We start from the raw sequence: 24211 nt of genomic DNA on the forward strand, positions 1-24211 counted from the left end.
CTTTAGAATATAAGGGATATCGCTCATTAGGATATAAGGGATATCACTCTTTAGGATATAAGGGATATCGTTCTTTAGGATATAAGGGATATCGCTCTTTAGGATATAAGGGATATCACTCTTGAGGATATAAGGGATATAGCTCTTTAGGATATAAGGGATATCACTCATTAGGATATAAGGGAAATCGCTCTTTAGGATATGAGGGATATCGCTTTTTAGGATTTAAGGAATATCACTCTCTAGGATATAAGGAATATCGCTCTCTAGGACTCTAGGATATAAGGAATATCACTCTCCAGGATATAAGGGATATCGCTCTTCAAGATTTAAGGAATATCACTCTCCAGGATATAAGGGATATCGCTCATTAGGATATCATTTTCAAAACCAAACCATGACTGAAAAGTGAAAAGTTTGACATTGTTATAATGAGGAAAACCAACTAGAGTCTATCAATCTGCAGTACCTAATGGTTAAGACAAAAAACAGCATTGAGCTTGAATAGTGGCTTCATGCCATGTAACATTTTACAAACTATGACTCAGCTGGAGACCAGGGAGACAGCGCGTCCAATCATGTTATGTGACAGCGGAAGAGTGCTTTTGTATTCCCTAGTCGCACTTACAAACAAATCGTTACTAACGTTTTTAATATTCAATATGCATGATAATTGTAATGCCCAAAGATCTCTATAAAAACATATAGTCATTGTACTAGAAAAGATTGTCTATATACCGGGTTTTCGCGCTTGGTTGCTAACATTGCAATGCTACCAAAAGGTACATCAAAGGCCAACTAAAGCCTTTAAGAGAATTATAAATAGAGATAAATCTGTGTCTTCATGTCGTATAGCTTTTCAAGAATCTGAGCCAAATTACTAGAATATTGGCATGCACACTGCTGACCTAAAGTTGCCATAAGGCTTACCAAAAGCATAAGTGGACTTAAAAAATATTACATTTAACAAAAAAGTTTCTAAAGTAGATTAAAATTTACCCTCAACCGAAAATAATAATCCACAGTAATTCTATGTTGAATTCTAATGATTTTGTTTAGCATTGGATTAAAACACCAAATTTTGCCATTCAGATTTTTATATAGATTTTAAAACATGCTCAACTACCTCAAATAGACGTTTACTCCTATTAAATATTTTTCGTACTTGTCAGTTTTATGGTTTTTATAAAACAATTAAACTTTTTTGATTTACAACGTTCTTGGTATTTTTGTAAATGTACTCAAAAATTTGGGAGAACGAATATTGGTAGTTCTTTGCAATCGCTATTGATAACTTTTGGTTCTTGGTTGTTTATCTCTATAAAGCTCCTTGAACATACACAGACACTGCAAAGAATATATTTATTTCACTGGTAAGACAAATTTTTCACCTAATTTTTTTCAATTGATATTGATAAAATGAAAGCTGAATACAGGCTGAACCTAAAAAACTGTTTGGGGATTCACAATTTTTATACTTGTATTGTAACCTTTTACATAAATTTACTGCTATGAACTTTTATTAGTTGTCTGCCGTTACTACTGATTAGCACTTTATTTTTGTCTATGCATTTTATCTTTGTGAAACTCATTAGCCAAAGTTTTTTCTTTCTGTAATAACAAATTTTATCCCCTCTCATGTATGCAGCTATTTATATCTCTACTAAAATACAAATTAGGCATGTAACATGATAAGTGGGATTAAGTCAAGTACATTTAAGGAATGTACTTATGTGATATCTGCATCACATGAGATCAATTAATGGATAGACACACTGAAACATTTGCGAGAAAGTTTTTATCATAACGTAGTCTTCGAGTAACGCTGTTTCGTTACAATGATTTCTCCGAATAGCATATTCTTTCATGTTTAGCGACCTAGAACGGAAGTTCAACTTATATTTTTAATAACCCAATGACGGCACATTATGTTTTTATTTCAAGAACACTGGCCTACAATATACCATAACATACTGTACAATTAGTGACTTTCATCACAGGCATGTGCAAGTGTTAATGATAGTTCCTTTTGTGCAGAGCTGTGTAATACGCATGCAACTGTTTGTATAATATTGTTAATACTTTCAGAAGAATTACACAATATTTCTCGCTTATTCATTAGAATATCATGACTTACTCATATTAGCATATACATCGATGCGAGTATTTGTATAACAATAATAATAACAAACAACAATCTTCCCCGCCATCCTCTCTTCAATCCTACCCTATCCCCAACTCTTCCCCCTTCCCCTTTCCTCCTCTCTTCTCCCACCCTTTCTCACACCCCCCTCCTCCAGCCCAGAGCCTCGTTCTCCTGTGGCGAATTGAATAAATAACAGTCATAAGCATGAGTTTAAGAACGATGGAAAGGAAGTGGAAAGGAAGAGGAAGTCCGGTGGTACCAGTTTCATTCATTCACTTACAACCTAGCTGGGCTCAGACGGGCCAATATAGGCCAGTTTACCAAAGCCTGTCTCACTTGCTTACTCTACATCACTATGTTGTCATATTACCAGGAGGCAGCGGAAGTGAGCTGCCAGAGAAATAGCGGATTAAAAGGCTATGAGAGTGGGAGGGTAGGAGTGAGCAACCATCAGCTTTGATAAATGACACGGAGATAGATTTCTAAATATAGTTACTGCTGTCAACAGCCTATGCATACCTACCATGAAAATCATGAATTGGCAGGATGAATACAGAGCCGTCTGTAGAAGGACCTGTGTACGGCCATTTGCCTCAGCTGGATGGCCTGCTGTCAACAGGCAGTCAGCGCAATTCTACTTTGTAGCATGTTACGCAAGAGGGCACTATCAAAACAATGTACAGACAGCCCGAGCAACCATCCCTGTAGTATTTTAAATAGAATACGAGTACGAGTACCCATGCCTACATCAACAATATTGTCAAGAGCTAACTGTCCCGTGGCAGCTTTATTGCGCAAATGCTGCGAGCGCTTGCAGTCAAACATCTAGCGGATAAACGTGGAAAATCCAATTATGCTGATCTACGTCAACAGCGGATGAAGAGACAATACATGGCGTCGATGAGATATGATATCTCTAGCATGCGGGTGACGGAAATAACTGACATCAACAACAAGCTGGAGTCACTAGACGTGCTCATGGGCAACCCTCACGCTCAGTCTTAATCACCTGTTACGGTTGATGGGAGAGTAACTTCACATAACATTTTATAAGGCAGCTAACAAGGCTTATTGAACAGACTCCAAAGGCAACATCAAAGCAATCTAATAACCTGAAATTGTTCTTCAAGAAGAATAAAAATGTTGGCAGCTGTTAAAAATAAACTCTTTCCATGTATAAGATTCGGTGCAGGGAGAAGTAGACTGAATGCTGCTGCTCATTCACTGAACTAAAGGCTGGTTCACACTATATCGCTGTATTTCGGCGTTGATGCCACAATACTTCGGCGGTTGCCGATGATAATAATGTTCACACTATCACAAACCATTCCACGTTTGCATCAGCAAATACTTTGTGATGTAGTGTTTTCATTTATCTTTTTAAATTTGTGCGAAGAAACCTTTTTTTTCACGTGCTGGAATCAAAAAACTAGTTCCGCAGCGACTATCATACACGGATATGATTTTCCAGTCAAAAAAAATTCTTTGACTGGAAAAAAAAGGAAATGCGAGTTTGCAAGGAAACATTTTAAGTCAACCCCCAAATCACCCACTTTACTAACTAAAAGTACATTTTCTTTCAAAAACTTTACATGTACTGCTTGCAAATGATTGAGAGGTAAAAGTGATGGTATAAAGTATGATTATTTCTAACAGCGATATGGAAGATGAGTGATGAAGTAGTAATTTTCTGAGCAGTTGCAGGTCAACTGCATAGCAACGAGTTTAGAAACAGCGTTATACATGAACCATGTAACTAATAATCATTTATTACAGAGGGATGTGATTGTCAGAGTGTATAAAGCCTGGTTCCCATATACATCGCAAAGCACCGGCGAAAGCACCACAGGCTAGTAGCAATGAAATGGGAACCTACGCGCCAGGTACCGCCGAGGACTGCCAGTAGTTGCCGGCGGCAACGCACCAGTTTAGCGCTGTTCAAATTTCGCAAAAGGCTGCAGGCAAAACCTTCCCGAAATGCACTGTACGGGTGAAGGTCACCATTATAGAAACGGCATGGCGAGCGAACATTTTATTTGATTACGCGATTATGTTTAGCGATGCAGCTTTTATGTGAACATATGCCGCCGAGCCTAGCGTCGCACGCATTTTGCTGCGCAAGTTACCGCCGGAGTCTAGCAATCGATATGGGAACCAGGCTTTACGGAGCGGAGCAATACTCGATATATATGAGGCAGACAGCAGAAAGAGTGGTCATAGTGGCATCTGTAGTATCTGCTGTACCAGCACAATGACCAGCAGACGCTGACAGTTTCACGAGTGTCAGCATTGCTAGGGGTGAACATGTCTAATGAAAAATATTAAAGGTTAATGAGTAGCATTTTAAAATTTTATCTATTTATAACAATATAATCATATTATTTCATTTCTCATCAGTGCTTTTAATAAACCGCAACCTAGTCTACCACTTGAAGAGGCAAGCTCTTAGCTTTGATATGATAGGGTCATTTTTTGGCAAAGCAAACGTATGAATTACAGATTTCAATGCTATGCACTAGCCAATAAGCTTATGTACTATATGATAACGCATCATTACGTATTCACACGACTAGACTTATTAATATACCTAGCTCTAAACATTCACAGTTAAAATAAGACGATTCCTATTAAGACTTGTTAGAAGCTTGTAAGATATCAGTCTATATATAAGAGTCTGGTGAACAGTTTACCGTCTCATGAGGTAAGGTCAAGGGAAATTATACACATGACGAAACTGGTCTGTGTCATACTTGTACATTCGGTATGAGTTTCTTAAGTGGCAGTTATAAAATTACACCAATCAACTCACGCAACTCACTGAGGAATGCGTTCGTACTAAATCCCACTTTAACACAAAATAAAAATTTAAAACAGTATCAATAAAAATGAGCTATTCTCAACTAGGAGCTTTTAAAAGCCTTTCGATGCTTGCTCTGCTTTCATGAATGACAATTTTGAGCTGGCCATTCTTACATGAACTAGCCCAAAAACTGAGCGATTTGGGTATAAATATCTAGCATCTCAGCTATTCACAGTCGATACTTCGCAAATATCACAAATCTTTTAAACTATTTTTGTAACATCAAAATACTAACAAAACATAGTCTTAGTTCAAAATTACACAAAAATATTACGAAAAGTCTAATTTGTCCAATAACATATTAATTTGAGAGCAGCTATTGAGACACGCATGGAGTGTTTTACCTTCAAATATCTCATGTACCAATAACAATCATCAGTACTCAGCATGTGAACAATAATCAATCTTCATCAGCATCTAATATGATGAATACTAAAAATACATCCACTGCGGAAGGACAAACATAACTGTTTGTTATCATAAATAAGGTAATGTTGATTTCCTCGATAAGGAAAGAGCTAACGATTTATCACTTCCACCCGTCACGAGAATATAGAACCTTCACTAAAACCCTCGGAGCGGTAAAAAAAGATTTGGATCATTTGCACAGATCTCACGATGGCCTAAAAATTCAAACATGTCAGCCATAAATGGTTAGACATGAATGGGCAACAGAAATCGTTAGGGCTTGACAAGTTTAAAAAAAAAATCATTAATGCATCACTTACAATTGTACTCACAATTGTACTCATGTGAACTCATCACTTACAATTGTACTCATGTGAACATTTCTTATATAAAATCATCATTACAGGTTTAAAGCTCAGGCATAACCAAACAATATAAAAGTTTATTAAATCTTAAATTAACAATAAAAATGGTCTTAAAATATACATCTGTTTCAACAAAAACTTCAAATCATTACGCTGTTTTATTTCTATTTAGTCAAACATCAATGAGAGATTGACAAGTGAAACTTCTGTCGAGTATGTAAAGCCGCAGGTAATATCGCTTCAAAACTTTGCAAACATTCTAACTCTCAGTAAGAGTAAACTATTTGGCTAAAATACAGATTATTCCAATCTTTTAAAAAATACTCAAACTCGAACCAAAATCTATCACTGATTCAAGTATAACACGGATGCGCACAGATAACTACCTTGTATATTCTAGGTTGATGTAAAGAAGATACCAAGGAATCTAAATGATCATTGTCAAGTTCCCGTTAGAACTAATTGTGCGACATGTTTGCATAGAAACATACTGTCTAAAAACATATGTAATGAAGATACATGCCTGTCTAAACTGGTGTCACAGATCTAGAAATGGTTACAAAAAGCCTTGGTAGTGCTCGCTTTAAGCAGGATGCACTTTCGATTTGATACCTCCATGAAAGCAGTTCAATGGCGGATTGACAGATGACGGATTGTCGGTTTATGAATTTGCTAAGATGCTGTAACATGGCAGCCATAATAAATACACTATGCATTTTAACGAAAGTTTGTTAAGTCATTTGATGTAGGAATAGTTGTAGGGAATATTGTAAAAGGTTGCGACTTGAGCATTAAAATTATAATAAAACATTGTCACTAGTTTTGGATTGTTATTTTGTAATGCACTACAAAGATACAAGCTAACACAATATCAGTGAAAGTACTGCATTACAACATGATGGATTTTGACCCTATAACGATAGACATAACCAGATTTGAGTAGATGAAACAACAAGGAAATGACAACTCCTAATCAAGTGTACAAGGTCAAAGTCAGCAACGCGTAAACAAAGAGACCCCTGGTCTTAGTCAAAATGCTTTAGATCCCATGAGAGCGGCATGTCATCCCTGACTGAGCATGAATACTTTTTAGCCAGAAGCAAACATGTATTAGCCTTAATGTCGTAGGATGCGTAATATGTTATGCTGGTGTTGCCAATCAAGAAATGTGTGGATAAAGCATGGAGGATATGCATGCTGATAGTTACGCAATATCGGATTTTGTAACCTAAGTTCATCACTGCTATTAGCTGATAAATGTAGTTAACCACGTTAATTGATTGTGATATATGCGTGTTCGGTGACCCTAGAATGCATGGTTTACAGATATTAAACCCTGATGGTATGATGCTGAGAATGAACACAGGTGAAGAAGATTAATAGAATGGATACCAGCTATAACAAAGGATTACTGTAACTTGCTTGAACTATGCATTTCGTTCTCTTAGTTTTTGGGCTAACTTGTATTACCTGTATTGAAGCAGCGAGCTCGGCTCCAAAACCACTGCTTATGGGAGCTTCATGCGATACCAGACAACGGCCAGTTTTGATGACACTCTGAAAAACAGCACAAATTGTCTGATCTTGCAGAAGATAGGCAAATGAAAGGCAAGCATGCATAAAACATCAAATGTGCTATACGTCATCTACACATGGTTGTTACATGCCATCGACGATATCATTAGAAGTTACTTTGGCTCACTTCAGTGACACTTGAGCTGTTATCTTACCACGCTGCAATGGCTGTCATTTCAAGTACTTGCAGCCACTTGCTAACATTGTATTCAGACTTCCACAAATTACATGCTCGTTCAAAATGTTCAGTTTGAAAGAGATTTTCTACATCTTACGTTGGAAAAGCAGTTTAGCGTAGATTTCGATTGGTTCTAATACCCTCCGATTGAGCACGGAGCTTAAAGGTTGACTTGCAACAAAATTCACATTACAGTTATTTGGTATAAAAAGATTCACCAGGTCTCACTCTGTTGTGTTGTAGGTGCCAAATATGTGGAAATGTGATTACAAGCTCTTAAAAGCTCAAAAACGAACAGTTAATCGCATTATATTGAGCTTTGTATTGGCCTGTCAATTCACGTGAGAACAACGTGACAAGACGATAACCAAATTTCGTGGCTACGTCATCGAAATAAAGAGATTCCAAGCGGCTTTTCGTTTTTGAGCTTTTAAGAGCTTGTAATCACATTTCCACATATTTTGCACCTACAACACAACAGAGTAAGACATGGTGAATCTTTTTATACCAAATAACTGTAATGTGAATTTTGTTGCAAGTCAACCTTTAATGATTTCCAAAAGTCGTCAGACAATTTGATATTGTAAATAGATGATTTGGAATATATCGCAATATTATTATGTAAAAAACTTGTAAATTTTTGTTAATATTTTTTTGTATATTTTTACGTACAAAGAGACTATTTCGTGTTCATGATAATTAGAAACATTTATTTCATGAATGCCCGTGTGTATGGAACGCTATGGAATGAGTTTATCATAAGACTAGAACACCTGTGTGTTCCAGTATCGCTCACTCTGGAGATAAATCACCATTAGACGACTATATCATTTATGCGATTGGCTATATCTCTTAAAATGGTAACGAGTTTCGAATCGAGTTTCATATCATCTACCTTAAACATCGCCACTAAACAAGTAAATCGCCATATCGTGACGCTCTAATTGAGCAACAGTAAATAATACTAAATCAAAACCATAGACCTTAAAGGACTGAACTGAGAACTGCGGAGGCTTAGATTAATACGGAGGCTAGATTTGATTACACCTTTGAAATAGTCAGGTGTTGCGCAACAGCATGTTAGCATGGAACGACACTGGAAATAAACTGTTTGTTGTTGCCATCCTTTGCCTCGAGGAGCATAGCATGACGCAATCAGCGTTACTCCTACATGTCAACTGTGCATCGGACGATGAAAGCAATAACAAGAGAGCTTCTCAAGCGCAAACATATATAAACTATAAAACATTGGTAATACTGAAGCAATACCAAATGAACGAATGGTTTGATCGAGATTACATAGGCTGTATGAAGTTACATGCAGATAATTAAAAAATGGATTTGTCAATGTCTGTGACTGACCAGTCCTTTCTAGAATAATCTAGATTTTAACCAGCGCCCAATAATAATGTATGTCAATGAATCGTCTAATATTGTAAACAACTGATAAACCTCCAAACACAGCCATCTGAGAGCTATAAATAGCCTTTGGTCATGCCAAATTCTTTCTAGGCATTGAACACAGGTTGAAAGTTCCATGGTAAAACCAAGCTAGAATATTATTTCAATTCGTACCAAGTCAAGCAAGTCTTAATAGTTTTTAAGACTAGCAATGCTGATACTTGCATCGAGAGAAGAAATAAAGCGGGCATAAAATATCGTTAAACAGGTAAAAACCATTTCAGTCTTTAAAAAGATAAACCAGGAATTCCAAGCAAACCCATAACAAAATTTATGAAGCTTTCAAACGCAACAGAAGCATAATTTATTTACCAACTTTTAATCAACAAATACACAACACACTGCGAGGAACTGATAAACAGATAGAGTAGCACAGTACTGTCAGGTAACAAGGAGAGCTACTTGAAACCATCTATTAAATCAACTATTCCACAAATTCAATGCCTGAAAGTTCAGCAATAAAATATCTAACATAAACTGCTCACTCCCTCAGAGACGAGCATCGAACAACAGATGTACTATATTAGTACAAAACTAAATGCGGGTAGAGAATGGGACAAGCATGAATTTATGTTAATGGCACACGTCTGGGCATGTCAATAAAACTGCCTGGATCATGATGACTGGTTTGTTAAACCACGTATAAGAATGTAGCCTGAGCATGCTCTATAAAGAAAATGCTCTATAAAAATTAGTATAGAAAAATGGTTTGTGTGATACATTCTTAAAATAAACTTTATTGAGCAGCGATACCAACACTATAATATTTTATTTGAATGTTTGAAAAGGTCAACTTTGGTATTTAGCCTTACGTTACGTCAACATATTATTGACCAATTAACTAGTGTCGCAGGTTCTTTATGGATTGCATTGAGTGTCTGTGTTTACAGTTACTCCAACACTGCGGGCAGGTTTATAGGTATTCAATTGTATTGAAATTGAAAGAATTTACTTCAAACATGACACTAGATAAGAGGCATGGCAGAGTTAAATGTTACCTTGATGCAGCTGCCTACCAACTGTTCACAATATCATGCGAGCATAACCATCGGCTGGCTTGGCAAAACTAAGGATGCTGATGAATTCCCTATACATACCTTTTGTAGAAATGCATGAAACCAGTCTGTCATTGAAGTTGAACCCAAAAACTTGGAGTTGTCCTCTACACGCTTCTTTTAACTAGACACAGTAATTACTCTATAGAGGACATTTGGTGAACGAATCCAATAATAATATTTGTAGCATTCATGAAAAACATTTGTGCTTTGGCAGTCAGCAGTCAGCTATCATCACTTATAAGCAAGTGATATCGATTCAGGCTTATTTGTTAATAATATATATCTATTGTAAACGGTGCTTCTACAATTGAATGTAGGTACAATTTACAATTTTGCACCCAAACCCAGGCATCACAAAAACATAACCAAACTTATTCAATGATTGAGTCTAAACTCCCCATATGTCGACCCTACCTCTAAGTCTAACCCATGCGGCAAGATATTTAATGCTGTAATGCTTACAGGGTGCACCTGAAACGAAGACATGCATGATATAGCTGCTGTTATGTCGTCAGTATAGAATACGATACTTCATTATACTAAACTTTGTAATGTAGATTGTTTGGGTAAAAACAATGAATCTGTAAAGGTTTTGTGGCGATCAAGCAATGTCAGGTTTCATGAACTCTATTAGCTTTTGCCACCTTCCTATTGATTGAGACTACATCAAACTATTGGTCGATCACATGCTGAGCAAGTAATGATGCTCAGGCTTACGCAGAATATAGCTTGAGTTACTATTGGCTGAATCGATGAGTAGGGCAAAATGGTAGAGAAAATTTGGTGAGATTTGACCGATAAAACAAAAACTAATGTTTCATTTCATCCTAAGTCAAGTTTTTAGGAGATCCATTCTCGCGTGAACTAGGAATTAGGATAGCAACTTCCGTTATTCTCTACTGATCACATAACAAGAGCTATATCGTTGTTATGGCCATAACCATTATGCACTGTTTCCATGACGCGCGTGATTCGCAAAATTGAGCCAATCCGCAAGTTATCCGTATCATGGAAACGACATAAATCCGCAAGCTAAGCGAGTTTTGCGATTCGCAAAACATAATTGAATCCATCACATGCTTGCGAATCATGGAAACCGCACTTGCGAATGAAGCGCATTAAAATATCTCGCCAGATTTTCAATATTAAACATTCTCGATACTTCCGTCGTCCTTCCTCGCTCGAGTTTCACGTGTTTGTGTCGCTAAGATGTGCGTCGCTAAGCGTAACTTATTAATTTATAGTGTAAATGCTTTACTTTTTTCAACAAAGCACCGGAGTCAATCCGCATCACACGGATGTCCATAGAAACACTCAATTCGCCTGGTAACGCCACGTGTGCACAACTCCAAATTCGTATGGCGCGAGTCACGCTCGGCATGGAAACATAGTAATGGCAGCAGCTCTGGCTGCAAGGAACGATAAAGAGCATGTGAAATACAGTCAAACATGGATAACTCGCCCACGGATAGCTCGAACACATGGTTAATTCGAACGGTTTCTTTGGTTCGTTCCCACGTAATGATAAATTGCTATAGATAACTCGAACTCAACACTGTTAATTCGAACTATTTTTTTGCCCAACGGCTACCGAAGCGGTTGTTATCGCTTTAGAAAATCACTTTATTCAAAGCCATAGAGGTAAACCTCATCTTTTCGTAATTCATAAGCGTCGTTATTACCACCATCGGCAAAATATTTTTGTCAACGACTTTTCTAAAGGTTTGGTGAAATTAGATTTATACTGCTATACGATGAATAGCACCGGCTAGCCGGGTCACGCGCGCAAGGATTTTCGCCACGCATATACAAAACAAAAACAACATGTTGTTTTTGTTTTGTATGTGCGTGACAAAAATCCTTGAGTGCGTGACCCGGCTAGCCCGTGATGAATAGTTTTCCGACGTTGATTCCGTGTTGAATCAACGTCGGAATGTTGAATGTTTAAAGCGTCTTAAAAATTGTTGTAATTAAACGTATACGTTGTCTTAGCTAAAAAAACTATTCATCGTTTGACCTAAACACAGTGTGTTTAGGTCAAATCCTGTGCTTGGGATTTCACGGTGCTCGATCCCGTGAAATTTGAGTTATCCATGTTTGACTATATATTTATGGTGTTAGTCATCCATCCTGGTGCGGTGCTCTGATTTCAGATCAACTTTAAAATAAACTATACGGTATATAAACTACATGGTATATAAACTATATGATATACAGTCAAACATGGATAACTTGAACTTCACGGGACCGAGCAAGTGTTCGAATTATCAGAGTGTTCGAGTTATCAGAGCACTGTCACAAGTCCATGTATTTATTTATTGGTAGATACATGTACATGTACAAACTATAATATAAATCAAAAGCATAAATGGCTTGTTTCAAATTAAATGCTTCTAATGTGAAGTTTAAAAAATTTTCATCAAAAAGTATAGAGATTTTTCTATCACTTGAGATTGGTTCGTTGTTTGAGGTGATGTTATTGCCAGGACGTTTTTTAGATTAAAATTGGCAAAACTTGATCGCTGTTGAAATGCTCAGAAGAAAAGACTTCTTTTTCTTTTGAGCGTTTTAACCAAGATCAATTTTGCCAATTTTTCTTGAAGTTTATGCGAAGGTTACCTCATTTTTCCTTGCTTCCAAAGAGCCCTCACTAAGCGGATGTTTAGTGAAAATCAAATTTCACCAAACATTTAAAAATGTCGTTGACAAAAATATTTTGCCGATGATGGTAATAACGACGCCTATGAACTACGAAAAGTTGAGGTTTACCTCTATGGCTTGGAATAAAGTGATTTTCTAAAGCGATAACAACCGTTTCAGTAGCCGTTGGGCACAAACTGTTCGAGTTAACGAAGTTGAGGTCGAGTTATCTAAAGCAATTTATCATTACGTGGGAATGGATCAAAAAACCGTTCGAGCTAACCATGGGCTCGAGTTATCCGAGGGCGAGTTATCCATGTTTGACTGTATATATATATTTATAGGCTGAACCCATAAGTATAGTCATACTACAGTACATGCTATGCGCTATGCGCTACGTCCTCATCCCATTTAACCCTCATTATGTTTCTGTGAGGCTGTTAATTCTCACGTTTGCTTTGTCCGCAAGATGAAAACGGCGAAAACCCGCCGAGTCAGACGAGCTTTGCTGCTCGCAAATTTTTATCGAATGTTTCATGCTTGCAAAAGATAGAAACAACACTTTTACATTATGAGCGATAAAATGCCGCACAAGCTAGTCCATTTTAAACACTCTTCACACTTCAGTCATTCCAATTTGGATTTGAGCAGACAAGAGTGCACCGCTATGGTCTATGGCGTAAACTCATCATTTTTAACAAAGCGCTCGCGTTAATCCAAAATGTGAGAATGTCCATTGCAACACGTTGCGCGGCAACTCAATGAGGCGCACTTTTCCAAATCAGCGTCATCCATACAATGGATACATATGCTATATTAGTACACTTCTTGTAGCGGCATAAGAACATTTTTGGAGTAAAGCGTGAATACAAATTTCAAATGGGTACAAGTCAATGAATCAGACAAAGTAGTGCTGCTGTACATGTCTGCTTGCATAAATTGTAGAGTTGTGGAGGTTCCGTATATAACAGGAAATACCAGGGTAGAACAGCATTTACAAGTCAGGCAGTAGTTATTCATGCCTTCTCATTAGAAGTTAAACATTACGTGAAAGCTTTATTGGCTGAATGCTGAGAATGTTTAAACAATTCCTGTCAGGATGAGAATGCAGCAAATTCGCAAGGAGGTTCGTTCGCGTACAGAACCGGTTAAAGCGATACAATGCATAATTTATTTAACTAACATTCCAATTATCAATGTATTACAGGAAATCTTTTTGCAGCTTTTTGGTATGTCACAAACAGTAAATTAATACAGAACAATAATATATAGGAAAGTGGAACTTATAGGGAGAGAAAGTATGTGTAAACAAAATTGCCTATTAATAAGTTTCAACGATTCATTTTAAATTTTCACATATAAATCTCCATCACCTTTCTTAAGAATGCCTTGTAATTGAGCATAGCTGAAACACAACTGACAGTGTACAAATAACAATGATAATGTACTATTCCTCTAAAGCAGGTACGCGCAATTCACGGCCAGTGGGTGACAATCCTCCAGAAGGTAAACACAGATTGTTTTTATTTTTTCTGCAGTTTTGAATTGCATCACCGTTCAGATTTTCCAAGTTCTCTCGTACATAATCTAAAGAGCGAGACATGTTCTGATATTGTGGTACCATAATTCATAGCCAAAATGGAGGGACAACTCCTAAGTGTAGGGCAGTTATTCATTCGCCGTATCAGTAAATATGAAGTACTTATTCTTGCTTTGGCACCAGTATTTAAAATGTGAACAGATGGGCAGGAAATGTGACTTTCAGGAATGTGACATTAACCCAGGCTGCTCTTTTAAGTTAACAGTTGATGTTTGACCTTTCTCTTTCCCAACATTTACATGTATAGTGAGTAGCTCTATTCTAATATTCATTAAACAGACCTCAAGCTAAATATCGTCAATGGCAAGACATCGTGGTTTTACTATCTTTGGTTTTGAACATTGATAGATATCCATTTTATTTACACCGATTAATGCAAATTAGACCGTGAAATAAACTTTCAACTATTATGCTTAAATTTACTTCTGTCAAAAAAGCAAAAAAATTATAACATTTACAGTCCAAAATCTTGATGACTTGAAAAATTTCTTTTGAAAGATTCCGAAAGATAGGCTAGGTAATATATTTCTTTGTACGTGTAATGTACATCGAGGTTAGATAAATTAATAAAATATTGAAACATGGTTGGCAGTTGATCGGAAAATCTAAACCATTTTCTGATTGTTTCTATTAAGACCTAACTATATCCCATAGAGCCTGAAAACAATGATGACACGATGAGAAAACTCTATTTGAATATCCAGTCGTACAAGCAAAACGTCTAGCACAGTTTTACGTTAGAATCCGTGACCTCTGCTCTCTCTGAAAGCTGTGGTAAATTTTTCATGACTGCTCAACGTAATTCTTATGGAGAAGTATCGTGTAAATTGGGTATCACCAAGCGACACGATGCATATCTGTCATGTAACAAAGCGAGTTGATTGGCAAAAACAAAAACAATGCCAATCAAAAGGCCTGTTAAATGTGCAAAGTCATTCGAGTCTATTACTAATAGCCTTCATTTCAAGTGTTTCAACAGGAAAAACATCTGCGTAATGTCGTAATTATAAAACTCAAATAAATAATAACACTCAAACGACTGATACACGCTTACTTGATAAATGGTTTCTTCGTCCCAGGGTACTATGGTTTGCAAATCAATAACTTCGCACGACACATTGAGTTGTTCTTCTGCCATTTCTGCCACTTCCTGCAGCACGTGTAACTGAGTACCATAGCCTATCAGTGTCACATCCTTGCCTGAAACATTCCGTCTCCATTGTTTATCATTTAGACACTACCAATCTTTCCGCAAGATTTAATTAAAAATGAACTTTTAATTTTAAAAAAATAACCAGACATTTAGACATTTGGAAAAGTCTCTGGTAGTGCCATTGGAAGCAATCATCACTGCCTTAGAGAGTAGCCAGGAGTTAACAAAGAAGAGACAGAGTTCATCGCACGAACTTGATCGCTAAAATGCTGATCAACATATAACTCTTAGTAAAAATATAGCAAGTGACTAAATAACAGACTAGTTTTCAAAAGCCATTAGGAGATGTGATTGTTGTGATACAATTTTAAAGGTCAATGCTGTCAAGAGGACATTGGTCTTAAAGGAAAGTTGGCTCTGTAACATCAATATAGTGGTTGGCAACGTGCAACGATAGCATCACAAAGCAGTGAATAGAATGATTAAAAATTTCAAGTACACAAATGGTTAAATAAAAAATACGAATGAAAAATAAAATAACGAAATATAAAGATACAATTTTTGAATTTTGCAGCCCATTCCTTCAGCAGTTATAGTTGTTGCCTAGGCGTTTATGAATGCATGGAATGAGACATTACAGAGCTATATACAAAGAATAAACCTGATGAAGAGCCGTTGGATATACATGTAGTGATAAAAATAGCATTTGTTGCAAATATAGCAATTTCAGTATTTAGCCAGATCAATCTTTTAGAATATCCACCAAATGTGATGGGCTATAAATCTAAGCGAAATAAGCTACAGCTACCATATAATGCATTCACAAGCACGCACGCTTGCAAACACGCACGCTTGCAAACACGCGCGCACGCTTGCAAACACACTGGTAGATGACGAGCCTGATGAACTCGGTGGTCAGTTCATGTAAAAGAATGTAAGACATTGGGATTCCGATCGCATATTTCTCAGTTTTAAAATTACGGTGCTTGTTGCCTTGGTTGTGGTCATGAAGGTACACGACAACCGAGCCGGGTAAGGTCTACTGACAGTGGATAAGCTCATGCATAGCGTTGAATCATTAAGTCATGGACCAATATCTTTATAAAGCTTTTTATGCAATTACCCTAAAAAACCAACCAATTGTCACAAAAACGAATGCCTTTGTTATTTGCTAGATTTTAACATAGATATATCCTAGAAAGATTTTATTGGATTCGTTTGCCGGTCATCAACAGAGAAATTACCGTGTCAGTCACAAATCGCTGAATGCAGCATAAAAAGAATATCTCCAAACTCCTGAATGCATGTAGTACCAAACAAATGCATATCGCGTACCCCATTCTATGACCGATATTTTAACCTAAATAAAAGCTCGCGAGACAAAATGTAAGTAAAGGTGTGTGCACCTGTCAGCTATGCAGATATATATTTACAGATATAGACTTGCACTTAGTGAATTTGTGGACATTTATGCGAGCTGATATTAAATGTGAACATTAAATACTTATTACTACTAGTACCCTGGCAGTCTGACGCTCTGTATGAGATCACCAGGTGTAATAACCGTACATACAATTATTCTGCAATGCTAATGGGTGGTTGAATACCACAGGTTGGAATCCTGCACTATGCAATCTTTGTTTTCAACCTCCAGCAGTGACTTCAGTGACGTTCAGACAGATGGACGACAGGACGGACATGGCTCTTATTATAGTTAAAAATGGCTGTTCTTTTGAGAGTTATGATGGCTAAATGTAAAGAAGTTACATAAACAGATGAATCATAACGGAAAAGTGTCTCAACATTTTTCCAAGAAGTTGGCTCCACATGAAATGCCTATGAATCCTAGATATCTAGTATATTTATGCTGGCATAATCCTCTGATGCTGCCATATATATATATATTGTCATGTTTGCATATGTGAAGGTTTGCAACAGCAATCAACAGTGAACTCAGGATCACATTTTTCAGTGCATAATGCACAGGAAGACTTCGAATCTAGGCGTAATGTAATACGCTCAGATTTGAGGTAATTGCTAAGCAATTTGAAATCCTGATGTTTTTACCACAATTTTTTAGAAATCGCACTCAAATGATTATGAGATTTTTAGGCATTACCGAATTTTTCTTACTTTTCAAAAAATAATAAAAAGGACTAGCAACATTAGACTAACAACGTCTAGACCAGGCGTAAAAAAATACTTCAAATCTAGACAAAGGCTTTATTACGCCTAGGTCCGATGACGATTCACGACAACGAATCCGTGACAATATATTGCTTTTTTCACCATTGGTGAAATATATTCCATGTGACATTCATCGCTTGCCTATAGATTCTCATACTGGTTCTGCGAAATCGAAAACACTCAAAAACTAGCTTACACCAGCAGAAAAAATGTTAGTCAACACACTATTATTACTACTACAAAAGTTACTGCAAAATATAGAACATTTCCATGAAGCGATGCTACATCTAAGATTTGGCTAGTCGATATATGTGCTTCAAATAATCGTTGAGCTTAAGTGCTATAGGTACTATAGGTACTATAAGTGCTATAGGTACTATAAGTGCTATAGGTACTATAGGACTATAGGTACTATAGGTGCTATAGGTACTATAGGACTATAGGTACTATAGTACTTAGGTGTATCAAGAACTACATGTATGTTCATGTTTACTGATTCCGTGTTTATACGGTCAACTTAGTTTACTTATTGCACCTGATCCAAAAGATAAAATGACATTTTACAGGAAATATTAATACGATTTATGTTGCATTTTTTGGTAGAACAAGTCAAGCATTACATCGCATCATTCACATTAAAGTCATTATGCCATTGATCGTTCACTGTGGTTCGCAACATGTTTTCTATGTATACCAACCAATAATAGAGTATAAAAATATATTTCCACACGCTTATTGCTGTTTTTACCAGAAAGGCTTATGAGTCGTCTCACGAATTAAGTAAATCTTAGATGGCTCGGGCCACTATTAAATTTTAATAGTGGCCCGATTTTAATAAAGCTGAGTCACTGTGGGACGATACTCCATAGCTGGGTTTCAATCACAATAACACAGCTTGGTTATTGTTACTAGTTCTTTCAGTTACGGAAATCTGGTCTATTGTGACAATGAACAAAAACTGGTGACGTTCAATTAAATTACCTTATGAACTAAAGAGTAAGTACCCATGATTTTGTATACTCATACGTAGTGACCCACATACTCTTTTTATCGTGTCCCAGAGAGCCAGAAAACCTAGAAGCATGCTCAAAATTGTTTTTTTTAACATGACACGAGACGTTCAATGGTGTTTTCAAATTTGGCGCACCCAACGTGCCCTATGTAACAAAACTGTATATATGTGGAACTTCATAAATGAGTGTGCAAACAAACACTAGTTAGTTGGATACTGCATACAATATTTTCACGTATTTAGACCTTGTAGAATAAGAGAGATTTCATCTGAAATCAGACTGTAAAAGATATGGTGCATGTAGATGTCTGTAAATGATATTTTACTTAGTATATGGTAAAGGTACGATATATACACGCAAGTTATAGATATGATACATATTGACTGGCGATAACCACTGGGCATGCCATGCGAGAAAAGTTATTTGGAATGTTTCTGGGGTATCAACAGTGGGCTGCTTCACATATATAACATTACTCTTTAATTTACAAGGCAGTTCCGTCTACCATCTCGTACCATTTTCAATCGTAATCCTAGCTTATATCAAAATAAAAAGATCAAAATTTTGCTCACCGAAAAAATTAGCAAACATTGCGAAACTATGCAAGTGATAAAAAGAAAAGCTAAGATATATCAGCTTGCAACAACTCGCTCAATGTCTTTCATGTAGCTAGTTTAAAATTTACTAGTGGCTCATGCCTTCTATGCTTGTTGAAATTAGTTATGAAGCCACGAAAGCGGTAGTTAGCCTAGGCCTGAGAGTGCCTTGTCAATAGATGCCTTCATCAATTCGATGAGCATGTACATGGTTATGGTTAATGCACACCAACTTAGACTTGTCCTAAAATGGCTATTCGTGCAACTGCTTGTAAATTTGCTTCATAATGACCATGTGAGTTGTTGATGATCCGCATGATGAACACAGTTGAAGATCTGCATCTTCAACTGTGTTCAGTCATTAACTCACTTCTCTAGATGAGAGATAAGTCTGCAGATGATTGAGATTGTTTCAGGTAATAAATCAAACAATATTTCACAGCCGCAGTGATGATTTATTGTTCGCTACCACCGGAGAACTCCGTAGTGCATTCTGTGTATATAACTCAAATGTGTTGTAACTATAAACAAGTAATGCCAAAAAGATAGTTTTACTTTTAAAGTGCCGGCTGGTACAAAATTGCACGAGCCATCACCTTCTGAATCACAAGTTAATTATAATACTCAAACTGCGGACATGCTTTACAATGTCCTACCGTTCCGCACTGTTGATGTCTTTTAGCGCATGTCATTCAACCATTCAATAATCCATAATCGCTATCAAACTGGTGTCAAACATAAGTAATGACTAGCGAGATGCAAAAAAACTGTGTCATAAAGATTTATTTTTTCCATTAAAACAGACAGTTTTAAGCAGTTATCAAACCATTAGCACAGCAGGCCAAAGTTCTGAGCAGTTCTACAGCAAGATTCCAACGTGAAAAGAGTTGTGTGTAAAAATATAAGACATCTTTTTGTTTCACCAGAAAATTAATTCTCTGGTGAAAATTTTCAAATTTAAATAACAGCATTTTTTTCAACAGTGGGTCAGGATTTGCGTAGTGCAGTGCATTCAGTAAGTGAACATAATGCTCTGTGAAAGGGCTCTATACCTTCCTACACCCTAGTTTAGCAAAGCAAAAGACCGATCTCATCTAGTGGCGTTCTGAGAAGATTCCTTCACAAATATGATATAATGCAGTATAATTTTTACTACAGTCCTATAGATCCTTTTTTATCCAACTCATCACAATAGAGAAAATATTCCTGCATAAACCAGAGATCACCACACCATAAGCCAACAGAGATCATATATGGGACATTTTAAAAGTTACTCGGCCTTGATTGGATAGATTAAACCACATGTTTTTTATAAGCGAAGCAATTAAAAAAATCTAATTAATTGTTGAACACAAGTAACATTTCAGGCTGAAAGCCTTAAATTATTGGAAAGGCAATGATGGCACTTGACTGACATGTCGAGGCGCTTTGTGGTAAGCAAAGAACGACCATATTCTATTTCAAGCGTGTTGCTCAGAGAAAGAGGCAATTGAGTTATTCAAATAATTTCATTTGAAGCGTAATGCCTTGTCAGTTTTTGGGAAGTGTTGCCTCGCTGAAAAAACGTCCGTCCGGCGTATCAATTCTCCTTAAATTAGACTATCGATACGATAAATCTATATAATGGCATTCCAAAGGCCTTCCGATCAGCTCTGTGATCTAGCCTTGAAGAAATATGAAAAGCCTAATAAACATTTCTAAAAATGAAAAAGATTGAAACAGCTACATCCATAGCCTGGAATAAAGAATAGTTGCTTCAATGAATGCTGCGTTTTTACAATGTAGCTTTCAAAACGGGTGAACGATGAAAAACAAATGTACTTCTCACTAAGGATAAGGATACTGCTGATATGCATACTACATTTACATAGAGTTTAAAAGCTGACTTATGCAACACAGCGACGTTTGTGCAATAAAAAAATTAGTATCGTTGAGCATTCGCAGTCACCCATGTGCTAACAACTCTTTGTATTTAGAAAAAAAGAGCACTGCTTAAAGTAATTGTTCTAAAAAACCATTTGACAGAATAAGGTATTTGATATTAAAAAAATTGTAGATTGGGCCTATACCAACGTAATAAAAAGCAACAATAATTCCATTTACATAGGAAACCTCTCACATTTCCGTAAACCCAAACGTATTCATTTGGTAGCATATCAATTGCTTGTCTGTCTCATTCAATCCATCAATATAACAATACCAGAATTAATTGTAATTCGACCTTTTCAATGTATCATATCCTCTAAAAAGTAGAATCTACATCGCGATAAAAAAATTTAATCATAGGTAAATTTCTAGTGTAGCGGTTGGAAGAGCAATGCCAAGATGGAACGCTGAGCAATGTTGCAGCTTGTAGAATGAAGACTGGCTCATGCTAGTAGCTGGTGAAAAGTACCTGCTATCTATTATCAATGTTTGTGTCTTAGTGTATGTAATGGTTATTACTTTTATCTTGAATGACGTACATCTACTAAGTAAACAATGAAATCTAGTGCTTCAGAACCTAGTCCAGTACAGATTATACCTGGTTATCACCCCTGGGTATTATCCAGAAGAGAGCGCGAGGCCGATACATGGGGACAGCTGTAATATGCAAATGTTACAGCAAATTGAAAACCGCAAATGTTGGCACAAACTCCTTGCCGATGAGTAGGGTATCAGTAAGAGTAAGCCCACTTCATCATACTGATCATCATAACAAGAAACTTCAATATTGGATGACAGCTGCAGGGCTCTCCCGGAGTCTCAACGTATGAACTATTTGCTCAAATAACCATAATAGCACCGAAAATATACAGGATCTTGTCCTGGAAACTAGTGGCTATAGCCAGAGCCTGAGGTCAACAAACCTAAGGTAAGCATTATTATTGCCTCTTAGGCAACGATGGCGAAATTTATAATAGGCCAAAGATGCAAATATTAAACATATTTGTTTCTTCATAAATATTATAAGGGTTAAAATTGGCTCAATAGCTTCCTCCAGGTGCATTTCCAGCCAATACTTGAGCTTTATAAGTGACAAAAACACATGTTTCCTCAATAATGGGTTTAAAGAAAAATTTATTCCTCTGAGTGACGCACTTCTAAAGCCTGATGGCGTGTTCACACGAACTTATAATATCTTATCAAAAGGAGCAATGTTGAGTCCATGCTCCATTTGATCATGACTTACGCATGACTGTCTACATCGACATCTTCGTACTCATTTTATTTCGTCTCATATTCTATGTTTCCTGCCTTATTAAGCTATCATTATCCATACAGAGCAAAGCTTTTAATATTCCATGAAAAAAATCATCAACTGAATGCTTTGAACACGGAGTTGTCACACTACACTAAAGTTCTTTAAAAGCAAAATGTGTGTATGCCTGGTTATTGCAATATATATTGGCTTAAAAAACAGACTGAACATTTTTTCTGCTGGATTAAGTTAGTTTTGGGATGTAAACAGTAAACAGTGTAAAGGACTTATAAATAGTAAGAAAATCTACAGGCAAGCAATGCCGCACGAAATATGTTTCGGCTGTTTTAACCGAACTTTGAGCTCATTGTCAAATGGCTGTTGACAACCCACACGTATGCAAACACAACAACGATTATAAGGTTTTATGCTTTTTCATGTAGTGCAATACTAGAGGATTATACCAGATTAAATATACGAGATAGATGTGACTCCAAGACATTTCATGTGGTGCCGACTTCTTGGAAACATGTTGAAACACTTGTTCCCCTTTATGATTCATCTGGTTCGTACGCTTACTCAATTTTAAATAGCGTTTTTCTTTGTGTTGACTTGCACAAGTTAAAAATTATAGTTTAATGGCTTCCACACAAAAAAGAATTTGGTGAAAGTGCAGGTAAAGGTCAAAGGTTAAAAAATATAAATTTCATAACATCTGAATATCTGAAACAATTAGCTGCAAAATATATACTAGTAGAATATGTAAACTAAAAGGTGATATGAGAGCCGTGTTCATAGCATCGCTCTTGTACATTCATAAAGGCATAAAACCTTGACATGAACTGAGAGCAGTCTGTAAAAATTGGAGTTGTGTGTGAATACTTAATTATAGTAGAGAAGACAACTACAAATCAATAAAGTGATCTTTACCTATTAATCTATGGTTTGGTCATTTACTGATACTCTACTGATACTAAATGTTTTTACCAATACATATAACTTTTTGATTTTAGTTAACTAAATAGTTTTAATGTTGTTGTGTAATAAGCCTCGGTAATGGTGATGCGTCACATAGCTACTTTTGCCTACACTGATTATCTCCACTTGAGTTGGAACAACCGTTACGATAGCTGTACAATAGCTGCCGCACCCTAGCAGTAAGTAGAAGTTGGCTAACTTTTTGTTGTTTAGTCTTTACAACTACGTTTATGTTTTTTTAATTAAAAATTCAAATTAGTGTGTAATGATTACATTGTCATTATGATTAGGTGGTTATGATTGCATAGTTCCAAACATAAAATCACGGAATATTTCGAAAATATATGGGACACAAAAATATATATCTCTAGTCTTTCCAAGGCCAAAGATAAATATCTACATCTGACCTCTTTAGTACTTTCTTGACCAACTCAAAAGCTATCCAACAGCAACTCTAACTAAATATTTCTATTATTATTACAGCATCAACTTGGTGAGTATTCAGAGTTCATAGTACCTGGTCGAACAACTTCTGCCTGGCCCAGTGGTAGTGTGTAGTCTGCGATGGGCACCTGCTCGACAGCTGACCTATATAGTACCTTGGGTTCAAAGAACAGACAGGGATTGGGATCTTTAATGCACGCCCTCAGCAGACCTGCAACAAGAAATGCACCGGCACATTGCAGGACAGACACACTATTCACTGCAGTCACTAGCACTCTTCTAGAGACTGTAGCGAACTTGCGCAACCTTTTAGTACATTTTATCAAAAATTTTCGGTGTTATGTTACCATTTGCGATTGTTTTTTAAT

The 24211-nt window shown here is 36.6% G+C and overlaps 1 protein-coding gene across 1 annotated transcript in view; it reads right to left on the bottom strand.

Annotated features, from left to right (window-relative positions):
• LOC137403542 (2-oxoisovalerate dehydrogenase subunit beta, mitochondrial-like) overlaps positions 1-24211 on the bottom strand; it is a 52785-nt gene that overhangs the window by 15578 nt on the left and 12996 nt on the right. The window contains exons 5-7 of the mRNA XM_068089485.1: positions 23917-24054; positions 15346-15491; positions 7250-7336 (exon numbers count right to left, since the gene is read on the bottom strand). Of these exons, the coding sequence (XP_067945586.1) occupies positions 7250-7336; positions 15346-15491; positions 23917-24054 (371 nt within the window). The remainder of the gene's footprint in view (positions 1-7249; positions 7337-15345; positions 15492-23916; positions 24055-24211) is intronic.

Source organism: Watersipora subatra, chromosome 9, assembly GCF_963576615.1.
Source record: "Watersipora subatra chromosome 9, tzWatSuba1.1, whole genome shotgun sequence".
Lineage (NCBI taxonomy): Eukaryota > Metazoa > Bryozoa > Gymnolaemata > Cheilostomatida > Watersiporidae > Watersipora > Watersipora subatra.